The 12,512-nt window shown below is 50.6% G+C and overlaps 1 protein-coding gene across 3 annotated transcripts in view; it reads left to right on the plus strand.

Annotated features, from left to right (window-relative positions):
• Window positions 1-12,512, plus strand: part of AMOTL1 (angiomotin like 1) — an 89,207-nt gene that overhangs the window by 26,029 nt on the left and 50,666 nt on the right. Inside the window, exon 1 of one of the 3 annotated variants that reach the window (XM_065041062.1) lies at window positions 4,024-4,160. The exons of the other annotated variants lie outside the window; for them this stretch is intronic. Coding sequence (XP_064897134.1) covers window positions 4,118-4,160 — 43 coding nt within the window. The 5' untranslated portion in view covers window positions 4,024-4,117. Of the gene's footprint in view, window positions 1-4,023; window positions 4,161-12,512 lie in introns of those variants that run through there. 3 annotated transcript variants of the gene reach the window in all.

Consider the following 12,512-nt stretch of genomic DNA (forward strand, 5'->3'; position numbering starts at 1 on the left):
GGTCAAGTTATTAGAGAAAAATGAAAGCTCTTTGGCAGAACTGGAAAAACAGATGTGTGGAGATATTTCTGCTGCCTCTAAATACAATGCTGCCTGTTAAGTGTGTATCAGAGGGGACCTGATAAATATGCACAGTTGTCACTGTGGAAATCTTTAACAGTGGCTATTAATTTAGCAAGACGAGTTTCTTTGGGGCTCCCTGAGATGCTGAGCTCACTGCCTGGTAGCAAGATCGCTTAAAAACCTTCTGCAGATGTGGTTTAGAAAATGCTGGTCCAGTGCTGCAAGATTTGCCTCTGCTCAGTACTTAGAGATGCTCCAGGGATGCTGAGGATGGGTAAAAGGGTCTCTGTGGGGCAGGTGAAGCCTGTGAGTGTCAAAAAGAGGTAGGGTTTTCTCCACCTGGGGAAATGATAAGGGCATCTTTCATGTCAAAGGCTTTGTGGCTTTTATTTACTAAACTTCCTTGGGTGAAGCTTTCTACACAGTGTATTCTGATTTCTTGATTCAGCTGTTGCTGTGGTCTCAGCACCACCCGGCAGTTATTTGTGCCATCCCCAGTGACGGTGGGCTCTGGTGTCGCAGGCAGTGGCATTAACGGGGCTGTGAACCTCCTGTTGCCCATCAGCTGTCCTCAAAAGCAGCAGCGACAGCAAGAACTGAAGCTGCGTGCAGGCATTTGGGGCTGCCGCAGTGTCGGGTGGAGCGAGACGATTTGTTTGCTTGCAGCGTTAGGAAGCTGTGGGATTACACGCATGGGTGGGTGCAAACACAATGAGCATCAAAACATGGTTGTGCTTGCAGGTTGGGAAGGCCACATCCCTTCCATAGGGCCTCAGTGATCCAGCCCTGGGTCTGGTGGTAGCAACAGCTACCAGCCACTGGGGATTCGGGATGGAGCAGGGATGCTGAGTGATCATAGAACCACAGAGTAGTTTGCGTTGGAAGGAACCTTGAAAGCTCATCTAATCCAACCCCCTGCCATGAGCAGGGACATCTTCACAGAGATCAGGTTGCTCAGAGCCCCGTCCAGCCTGGCCTTGAATGTCTCCAGGGTTGGGGCATCTACCACCTCTCTGGGCAACTTGGGCCAGGGTTTCACCACCCTCAGTGTAAAACATGTCTTCCTTGTATCTAGTATAAGTCTCCCCTCTTTTAGTTTAAAGCCATTACGCCTTGTCCTGTCACAACAGGCCCTGCTAAAAAGTCTGTCCCCATCTTTCCTACAGGCCTCTTTTAAGCACTGAAAGGCTGCAATAAGGTCTCCCTGGAGCCTTCTCTTCTCCAGGCTGAACAACCCCAGCTCTCTCAGCCTGTCCTCCCAGCAGAGCTGTTCCAGCCTCTGATCATTTCTGTGGCTCCTCTGGCCCCTCTCCAACAGGTCCATGTCTTTCCTGCACTGAGGGCTCCAGAGCTGGACACAGGACTCCAGGTGGGGTCTCACCAGAGCAGAGGGACAGCTAATGGCTGAGCCGGGGAGGCACCTGGAAATGCTTCTTCTTTCCCATGTAGCTTGCTGGAACACTTGGGAAATCCATGAGAGGTGTTTATCTTCCACAGTGGGGCATAACAGACACGTGCTTCCAGCCCATGGATGATATGTGTCTCCTGGATCTGTACTCACCAGGGAGAAGCAGGAGGGGGGCAGTGAAGCTCTACTCTTATGACCCTACAGCTGGAGTTGTGGTGGCACTTGGCCCTGGCTCAGAAGGTTAGGACCAAAAGGGGTAGAAAGATTAACTCCTTTCCTTCCCCAAATTCATTGGAGGAACAACAATAAATAAGTAAACAAAAATATAAAAACAGTGGGAGAACAATATATTTTAAAATATAAATGAATAAATAAGCACATTTAAAAAAACCATATAAAAATAGTGGAGCTGCAAAGGGGAGAAGCTTGAGCGGCAGTTGCCTTGTCCTCCTGGCCAGACACAGCTCCCCAGTGGTTATCAGATGTGTCAAAACACAGAGGGATCAGGGAACTCCCTCTCCAACTCACCATCCTTTGTGGTCACTCAGTTTATCAAATCGAAATGGAGCCAAACAGGAAAAAGATTTTGAAAATCACATGGAAACACACACCAGAAAATTAATAATGTAGGGGAAAAGAGAAATCTCAGTATAAAAAAACCAAACCACCTCTTTTCCTTGGAAATGTAACAGCATGCTTCATGAGCTCCTTGCAATGCTACTGGAAGACAAGACAGTAGATAACCCTTTTTCTCAATGTATTTGTTTTTCTAGCACTGAAATAATCACTGATCATCATTCAGCATTAGGTGAAAGTGGAGTATAGACTGTGGGACCAGAATGACAAATAAAACAAGCCCTTGGACAGGCTGGATCTGTCTGGCCGAAGACAGTCAGCCAGAGTGCACCCCATTCCCCATGACAGACTGTGAAGCAGTGTCCTGTTTGCCCAACCAAATGATAAAGTCGGAGCATGACAAAAAATAGAGTTTGAATTGTCATTTTGAACTGGTCTAGGCCAGCAGTTCCCTCATGCAACTTCATCCACCACTCTGAACAGGCACTTAACAAGCCAAGGGCAAAATTTCACCTTCATTTACAGCTGAGCAGGTCGACAGTTCACCTGTTTCTATAAGCAAAGTCAACATTTATCTCTGGGGAAGGTAGAAGGGGGCAGCTATATAATCTGAAACACCAAAGGCCAGTTCCTCCAGGGGACGAGGGTGTCTAGCTCTATCTATTGCCAAGGTTTCCTATGTTTTTGGAGAGGATTTAGCATTTTAAAACCTTAATTTGGGCCTGACTTGCTCTGAAATACTCAGCGCATCTTCAAGAGGCAATGGAACTGAATATCCCTCTTTTGTCCAAGTCTGGAACTCAACCACTAGCCTGTGTTTTCTCCCCTGAGGAGGCTAAATTGCGTGCCAAGGATGCGACGGTTCCCGTGCCTGTCCCTGGAACAGCAGAGTATTTGCAAGTCTCTGCTTTCCTGCTTGAGCCTTTTCAGGTGACCTCAGGGAGGCAGGTCTGATCTGCCATGCTGTCCCTGTGCCAGACCCTAGGCAGCAGGGCCAGGGTGGTGTGGGGAGATGAAACCCTGATGAAAATACATCCCATGGAGCTGATGTGCTGAGCTGCAAAGAAACCCCGAGCTGACTAATGTCCTGTATTCCTGTTACCTCAGTGTTTGTTTCTGGCATCAGCCATAAATCCCTTGACATCAAGCATCTGCGGCTCATGCGAAAATGCATGACAAAGTGGGTGGACAGCAGGGGAAAGGGGCCACATTTAGGAATAGGGAACTATGTTTGAGAACACGGGGCTGCCCCAGCTCCACACTGGCTAGACACAGCTCATGTGCTACTGAAACAGTTACCGGCTCCTCCAGGTGCAGGGGGTGCAGCTGGAGCCCTGGGGTTAATGCAGGGGTTTGGGACTCGGGGTACCTCCTATCAACTGATCTGCGAGGCTTGGGGTGGGACTCAGGGAGCCTGTGTTGGTTTCTAGGATGTGATGTAGGTCCCAAGCAACCCCAAGCACGTGGAGAAGAGGCCTCGCTGCCCCACAGGCTCACCCCTGGGAACATCCAGCTGGCTTCGGTGGTTCCGTTCGCGGCCGCGAAGCTCCAGCAGAGCCCATGGCGCAGCATGGGGCGCTCGGGCTCCCCCCGAGCGTACCGTCCCTGTAGCCTTGGTGGGAATGTCACCGGTGATGTCGCGGCGATGTCACACCCCTGGATGCTGCCCGGGCGGTGCTCAGGAGCCACCTCCCTCCTTCGGGAGGTCAGGGCCCGCGTTCCCCGCCGCGGTGGCGGGTCCCCCTCCCTGGCTCACCTCTCATCTCACCGCTGCAAGGTGCGGGCCTGCGGGAGGGGGAACGCTCCAGGCCTGCGCGCCGGGAGGCTGCAGCGGGATGTGCCGCATCGGCACCAGGACCAGGTCCGGCAGCGGGACCAGATCCGGCACCGGGACCAGGTCCGGCAGCGGGACCATGCCGCGACGGGCGGCTCCACCCCCGGCCCCGCCCCGGCCCCACCTCTCGCCCCGCCCCGGTTTCTGCCCCGCCCTGGCTCCTGCCCCGCCCCCGTCGCACCGCCCGCCCCGGCCCGGCCCGCGGTGCGCGCCCGGGGGCGGCGGGAGCGGCGCGGATGGCCAAGGTGCTGCCGGGGGCGGCGGGGCGCGGAGCCGGAGGTAACGGCGGCAGCGGTGTCCGTGAGCGTGTGGGCGTTGTCGTGTGTCCGTATGTCACCGCACAAGTGCGTGTCCGTGCATACGTGTGTGTGCACACGTGTGTCTGTGTGCGCCCGTGTGCGTGGGAGTGCGTGTGCCTTTGTCCACGTGTGTACCGGGGAGTGCCCCGGGGGGGTGTACCGGTGTGTGCGGGAGGGCCGGGGCCGGCTGTCCCTTCTCATACCCACCCGTGTGTGGAGCGGGCGCTGCGTGGGGTGCCGGGCCGAGCTTACAGCTCCCCCGGGACCTGTCCCGTCAGTCCCCCGGGACTTGCCCGCCGCTGTCCCAGGAGCGGACCCGCAGCTCCCGCAGGAGCCGATCCGCCCCACCTCGGAGCTGTGCCGCGCTGCTCCCGAGGACCGGCCTCGCTGCGCCCCGGGGAGGATGGGGGAGGCCTGGGCAATCCTCAGCAGACCCGGTACACCCGGCTGCCCCCGGGCTGCGTGGAAACCCCACCCGGTGTGGGAGCGGGGACGAGTTTATCCTTCCCCCGCCGCACCGTTAGGGCCGAGCAGCCCAGCTTAGCCGGGCCGGCCGCGGGCTACTCCATGTTTCTCCGCGCCCTGAGCCCTCCCTAAGTTCTTCTGTGAATTTTTTCCGCTCCGGAAAGGCAAAACCCACCGGGTGTGCGACCCTCGGGCAACCACTGGTCGCATCGGGATGTTTGCGGTGTGTTTTGAAGGAGGAATGTGCCGGGCGTTGAAAGGGGAGCAGCTTCCAGCTTCCCTGGGCAGAGCGAAGCGAGCGGCCGGGACGGCCGGGGGAATATTTCCCGCTGGAGCCGGAGCGGCCGCTGGTGTTTCCGCAGCCGCGATCGCAGCGTCCCCGTGGGTCCCCCGGCGCCAGGCGGTCACCGCTCGTCCCAGCCCTGCGGCCCGGTGGGGCGGAGGGGCCCCCGGGAGCACCCCCGCTGGTGACGGCGGGTCCCATCCCGCTGCTCCGCCGGGTCGGGACGAGCGTGGCCGCGTCCCGCTGCGGGAGCGTGGGGAGGGCAGGGCGGGGGTGCAGGAAGGGCCTCCCACGCCTGGAGAGCGGTTCCTCACGTTGTTGTTGTAGGGGGATGGTGAGAGGGAACTTTTATATTTAACCTTCCAACCCCCGCAGGGAGAACAAAGCTAAACTCCTGTTTTGTTTTTGCCTATTTTTTTTTAAAGCATTGAAAGAGGAGGGGAAAAAACCCTACGTGAATTTAACCCGAATCCTCCTGCCAGGTTTTGTGATTCATAGTATTAAACACAGGAAGGTCGCTGCTTGGTCCTTTTCCTCTTTCGATGGAAAGAGTTGGGTTTTTTTCTCTTTCCTGGTGCTGTGTGAACGTCCCGGGAGCGCTGAGCAGCTGCCTGTGGAGCGGTGCCGGGCTGGAGACCGACATCTGTCTGCTGAGGCATCTGCAAGGCCCTTATCAGGCATCCCCCGAGCTGAGGTTTTGTCTTTTTTTTGTACAAAAATAAGCCTAAAAACCTTTTTGTGGGAGGGGTGGACTCAAAGATGAGTCGTCCCCTGTTTTTTTTCTTACTGTGCATGGCTACCTGGCAGCACTGTTCTTGCTTACAGGTATGCATGGAGATATATATTTATGTATATACTTACATATACATAGAGTTCTATATAAAAATATATGTAGAGATATGTTTTAAAATATTTATATATGTGTAGAGATTAAAAAAATATAGGGATATATGGCTACATATATATCTATATAAATATAAAGTATACTAAATATATTTATTTTATATATATATGCTAAATATATATATATATGTAGTCATTGCTAGTGGCTAGAAAAGCTCTTAAAAGGGTCCTATAAATATTTTATCAATAAATGCCCGAGGGGTGAGGGCAGGGAATGGGTGGGTGAAAGCCTGTGATAAAACCCCCTGGGGCTGAGCCGCATCTCCCAGCTGCCGGGTGGCTGCACACTGTGCCCTGGCCCCATGTGGAGGGGCCACATCCTGCTTCTCCCAAGTCCTGATGCCCACAGGACCAGTGGTTGCTCTCACTTTACATTTCTTTGCACCTGTGACACTGTGGACAAGCGCAGGGGCCGTTCTTGAGGTCCTGACCGCGTACAGTGGTCTGGACGAGACCCTCTGCACATCAGGATCCTGGGTGGAGGGACTGATGCATGGAGACAGCTCCAGTGCTCTTCCTAAGAGCTCCTCTGTGATAAAACGCCATCACAGAGCTAAAGGCATTGCACATCCTCAGGAAAGAGACACCAAGGGGGCTTTGTAGGATCCCAGCAGCAGCGCCGGGAGGGATGTGCACAGGGCTGTCCCAAAGTGAGGGATGTGCACAGGCTGTCTCAGCCAGACTCTTGGGATGCACGTAGAGGTTTCAGGATGATGTGGTGGTGTTACTTCTGACCATTGCAGCTTTTCTTCAGGAAACAAAAGCCTGATGGTCCCCAGTGCCATTTTTTTTTTTTTTTAACATTGATAGGTATATAAGTGTCTTTAAAGGCCAGATCTGGTATAAATGTTATTTGGTGCTAAGGTGGGAGTACGTGCCTTGCACAGCCTCCTTATCCTGGAAACCATTAGGAGGACGGCTGCATACTCGGGTTTTCGCACAGAGACTATCTGCTAATGTAACAGTCCCAGTGGAAACTTTAGTGATTGGGAATATTTTTGCGGATTTGGGAAGAATCCCAGGAGGATTTTTGGTTTCGTACAGCAATTGCTTTTTGGCAGCTTTGGGACAGATGTAATCTGGTTCCCATTTCTGTCCTGAATTTTTAAATGGAACAGCCTGCCTTTGGTTCAGGGCAGAAGTAGAAATAGATGGAAGTAGATAGAAAATAGTAGTAATAACAACGAGAACATCACTTCTATAAATAATTTGTTAGGGCAACGTTTCTGTTGAAATGTTTCATTTATGAAGTGTATCTGTTCTTTTTTGGTCCTTTAAGTGACTTTTTCAGTAGGTAGGATGCTGCTGTGGGTGTAAGTCTCCTGGAGAGAGTCCAGTGTAGGGCAACAAAGATGATGAAAGGAGTGGAGCATCTCCCTTATGAGGAAAGGCTGAGGGAGCTGGGGCTCTTTAGCTTGGAGAAGAGGAGACTGAGGGGTGACCTCATTAATGTTTACAAATATATAAAGGGTGAGTGTCAGGAGGATGGAGCCAGGCTCTTCTCAGTGACAACCAATGATAGGACAAGGGGTAATGGGTTCAAATTGGAACACAAGAGGTTCCACTTAAATTTGATAAGAAACTTCTTCTCAGTGAGGGTGACAGACACTGGAACAGGCTGCCCAGGGGGGTTGTGGAGTCTCCTTCTCTGGAGACACTCAAAACCTGCCTGGACACCTTCCTGTGTAACCTCATCTGGGTGTTCCTGCTCTGGCAGGGGGATTGGACTGGATGATCTTTTGAGGTCCGTTCCAATCCCTAACATTCCGTGATACTATGAAATCTGGAGTAAATCTGTACAAGCTGGTGAAACCACCCTGGGTTTGGATAAGCCTGGGTGAAAGCTGAGTTCTTCCTTGCGATAAGGTGTATCCTGTGTGCAGCAGCAGGTCCTGCACCATTTGTTGGTGTGTGTGTTTGTCCCTGCCTCTCAGTGTCCTTGCCACAGCCCTGGTGCGTGGCTGTGACTTTTCCCACATGTGTCTGACTCGTGTCTTGAAGTTGTAACAGGTCCGTATTGAGCGAGCCAGGTGATGACAGCCAGCATGTGTCAAGGCAACGCCTTTCGAGGAGCGGGGTGATCTACAAGGGGATGCCACATCTCAGGAAAACAGCCTGAGATTAAATAATTGAGCAAGATTTGGGATTATCTGCTCTGACCGTATTGGGTTGGCACAAGTATAAGCGTGCTTTAGACAACAGTAATGCTAGTGATCAAGGCTCAGGCTGGAAAAATAACAAAATAATTTTATTAATTTAATTTCATGGAGAATTTTGTCAATTAAAATGCTTTTAGTGAAATTCAGTCTCCATTCAAGACCTAACCCACCCGAAGTCATTAAGAGACTGTCACTCCTTCGCCTTCTCTCCTCAATGTGTATGTTGGGGGCAGACATTTCAATGACGTCCCTGCTGGGCAGTGGGACAGAACCCATGTCCCCTGAGGTGCCTGGAGGGCAGGAGGCACCTGGTCTTGCCTCAGGGACCTGGTCTGGGCTCCCACATCACACAGAGGTGGGGAGGCGCTTCTCGGGGGGACTCCCCCCAGGACGGCTCCCTAGGGTAGGCAGGGGGTCCCTGCCAGTGACATAGCCCATCCCCTGGGACATGTCCCCATCCCTGTGGTGAGCATTGGTTTGGGGCCGTTTTTGAGTCGTTTTGGAGGTGCTGGCTCCACACCGTGAGCCGTTACCATGATTTTGCCTGTTCTAAATCTGAGCTCAGCCATCTGGGAGCAGGGACTAAAGGCAATTATCTTGTTAGCACTTCTGTGTATAATGCCTTTATTAAATGTCTGCATTTTAAATGTGGCTGAATATAAATTGCGTGTAATGATTTAATAACGGAAGGCTCATAATTTTAATATATATTCGGGTGGGAAGGTGGTTTAGTTTCTTTTTCCTTTAGACCTGACACTTAAGATAAGAATAATGCAAAGCCTCTGCTGGTTGTAGGGTTATCAGGAGCAGTTCTTCACACAGATCAAATGAAGCACTGTGGATCCTTAGTCTATGGCTTGTTGTCTGTGTTTAAAAAGAAAAAAAAAGGAAAAGCTCTAGAAATCTGAATATCCATACGATAGAGTTCAATGCCTGCATTTTCGGTTTGAGAGTACTGTACAGTCTTTGTACTATTTTTGTTCTGTCCTTATCCCAGGCTCCTTTGTATGCTGCAAGTTTGTGGGAATGACTCAGGGAGAAAGCTATTTAACCTAAAGGACACCACTGGCAAAAAAATAGATGGATAAAGAGCGATGTCAGTGACTGCGAGTGGGAACCGGGAAGAATATTTGTGTGTGTCTGAGGAAGAGGATCCTGAAACCTCCTCCAAATGGGGCGAAAAAAATTTCTTCTTCAGATACTGTTTATTCAGTTCAAGAAGGGAGTTTTATATGGTTGCTTAAAGTAACGAGGAACTGGACTGAATGATCCACAGTCGTAGGTCCTGTTTCACTTCTGGTTAATTAATGGAAGGGTTTAAATATCCAGGCGACACAGATCATGCCAGTGCTTTTCTGTAATGTGAGCATTTTTAAAAGCAGTAAGTACAGCAAAGTTAATCATAGCTTAAACTCCTGCTTTGTGGGTGTCTTGTCTGTATGTTGTAGCTGGATGATTTATGATTATCTTTTTCCCGAGTGGAAAAAATTTCCTTCTGTAAGAATTTGCGTAATTAATTTTTATCTTGGAGGGTTTTTTTATGTCTTGGAAATCAGAATTTACAGCTTAGTGAAAATGTCTGCAGACTCTTCACTGTGCTGACAAGCATCACGGCTGCAGCAGAAGCCTCGTCTCACTTGCGAGCTCCATGTCAGCCTTTGTATTTCACTCTTTTACAGAGAGTTTCTTCCCTCACTTACAGCTCTGAATAATACTTACCCTTTTATCTCAGAGCAGCAACGCTGACATGAATCGTCACCGTGCCACTGGCACTTTGATCAAAGTGGAAATTTCAATTATTGATTCAGTTCTTTGAATAAATTTAGGCTGTGTGCGTATTGTTGGCTCAATGTTATAGCTGCAGAGACGTTAAAAATGCACATATTTGTGGAAAGTCTAGTGCAGCCACCTAAGGAATATGCATCCCTTCCTCCGTCGGGTTGATGCCCAGGTAACTGGAGCACCTGGAGCTGTGATGAACATACTCTGCCTGCATCCGCTCGGGGTGAGCCTGGGACAGGGAGGAAGAAACAGCGCATTATTCTAATGCTATAAAACCTGCAACCCTCTGAGATGAAAGAGCTGTGATGGGCACTGTTTGCCCCCACACGCCCGCGCACCTGATTTCCATTGGGGCGGCGCGGGCATCCGTGGGGGATCTCCCGGGCAGGCAGGCTTGGCTCTGCTCTTCCCTGTATCCATCTGATCTCGTGCCAGGTTTGGGAGCTGCTTGCAAGGCACCTTCGCTTTGCTTCACTCGTAGCTTTTGTGCTCGTCCGCTTAATTTTTTTGCTGAGGGGAAGCGTATATGAAAATAAGCGTGTGAGGCAGAAGTTTCACAGAAAGCGTTGATCCTTCTAGGCAGTTGAATTTGGATGTGTTGGCACGATTCCTTGGGTGAGATGGGATTTGGCTGCCTCCATCACCTCGTCTCATTAGTCTTGCTAGTGCTTTCTTGGACGAGGCACTTTTTGGAGAGTGAAATGATGGTACCCGAGCTGGGAGACTCCAGGAGCTCTTATTGAGCAAAGGAATAGCACAACATGGATCCAGAGCTAATACTGGGATGAGGATTTATTTCCCCGGAGCTGGGGCTCGGTCTGGTGAACCATGCCAGCCACAGGGATGAGGCTTCTCCCAGCTCAGATGTGGTAGATCCCCGGCTTTCATGTGGGAAAAGGAGAGGTACTGCTCGCTCACATCTGGTGTGTATTATGTGGGCTGGATTTCTGTCCTGCAAGATGTTGCTTTGCTCCTGTGAAAATAATATTAGTGATGCTTGTTCAGTCCTCGCAGGGCTCGGGAGCCCTGACAGCAGATGTGGGGTTCCCAAGCAGAATTACGGGTGTGGGAGTGAGTCAGCCACCCCAGAAGAGATCTAGAAAACCTGCACATCAACGGGGGAGCTGCTGGTGGGAAACAGTCACCAGCATGTGTCTGAGCCCCTGCTCTCCCTTGGAGCTGGGGCTGCAGAGAAGTCCCAGCGCTGCCAGAGAAGAGCTGCCAGCGGTACCAAGAGCTTCCTTTGCGGTGCTGTTGGAAGCGGCGTCTCCTTTTTGTAGGTAAAACAAGAAAAGTGACACATGAGTTAATTTTTTCTGAGCCAAAGGAAACTCAGATCTGCCTCCCAGCCTTGGGAGAGTGGCACGGCTTTGTGGCTGGGGTACAGCAATCCCTACTCTTGAAACTGGGCTGGTGTTTAGGAGAGAAAGGAAGGTTTGTGGGCCAGCAAGCACCTGGAGGGGTGACCAGCCTCGATGGAGTGTCCTTGCAACCCTTTGGAGGGACTGATGGATCTACCCCGAAGAATTCATGTCACAGCCTTCAGGCAGCCCCTGGGACACTGGAACGCTTCAACTCTCATTTTTTCCCTTAAATAATTATTTTCCTTTCTTGTTGCCCTTTATGCGGTGACATGTCAGAGAAAGTGTTTTAAATGTGGAATAAGGTATTTATACTCCTTTCTGGCTTGGCTATGAGACAGAAGGACAGATGTGGGCTTGGAAACGATGTCATTTTTGTTCCGTCATTTTTGGACTTTCCTTACAAACCGCAGCAGAGTTTATAGGAAAGTGTAAAGCTGCCTCACTTTTTAATTTTGGATGATTGCTTTGGATGGTTTTTGAAACGCCTTGGTCTCTTTCGAGCTGCTCGGTCAGTAGGGTACAAACGGGGAGAGGATTTTTTGGAGGACAAGCGTGTTTTTGTTTGGCTGGGTGGCTTTGGGGTGGCAGAGGAGGAGCCATCGTGCGGGCAGCGGGGTGCGACGCCGAAACTCATCACCCAGGTGTTGCCTTGAGGTGTTGCCTCTAAATAGCAGCAAACTGCCTTTGCATGACAGGCTTTTTTTGGTGTTTTACTGAAGGTGAGAGTAGTAGTGCAGTTTGGCTGTAAGAAAACCATCCTTCCAAGTATTTTTTTTTGGAGGAAATCTGCTTTTTGAGGATGCTGTTATTCCTCTAAAAATGTGGCTTTCCTGAAATGTCGCAGCAATGAGCTTCCTATGAGGTTTTGCTTTAGATCCTTTTCAAAACCAGACTGAAGCCACATCAGAAACATGAAATATTTAAGTGTTGCTCCTCTGTCTCTGGGTCCTTGCTGACTGTCTGGTGTTAATCTTAGCAGATGATTTGTTGAAATAGTTCTGAATCTTCAAATGAACTCTGCTGCTGTGTAGTAACCCTCCAGGAGAGTATGTCTTCTTCTGTATAGCATAATGCATGTTTATCTTGGGAAAAAAAAAAAAAAAAAGATGTCAAGGAGGAAAAACCAACTGAATTGGTGTCAGGCAATCACTTCGATGTGTGAGAGTTGGTATGGATGCAGCAGTCAAGGACTGGAGCAGCTGCTTAATTCAGCAAGAACTGAACCAGCCCAGAATTGTGGTCATGTCTTATAGGGTTGGCTATAAGAGACATCAGATGTATGGCACATGAAGAGGTGATGTCTATGGCCCAGGCTGTATCCTGGCTTGCTGGGCTGGCTTTGGAAGGGGGAGTGGAGGGGGCACAGCACAGCTGAC

This window comes from Columba livia, chromosome 1 (assembly GCF_036013475.1).
Source record: "Columba livia isolate bColLiv1 breed racing homer chromosome 1, bColLiv1.pat.W.v2, whole genome shotgun sequence".
In the NCBI taxonomy this organism is placed as follows: domain Eukaryota; kingdom Metazoa; phylum Chordata; class Aves; order Columbiformes; family Columbidae; genus Columba; species Columba livia.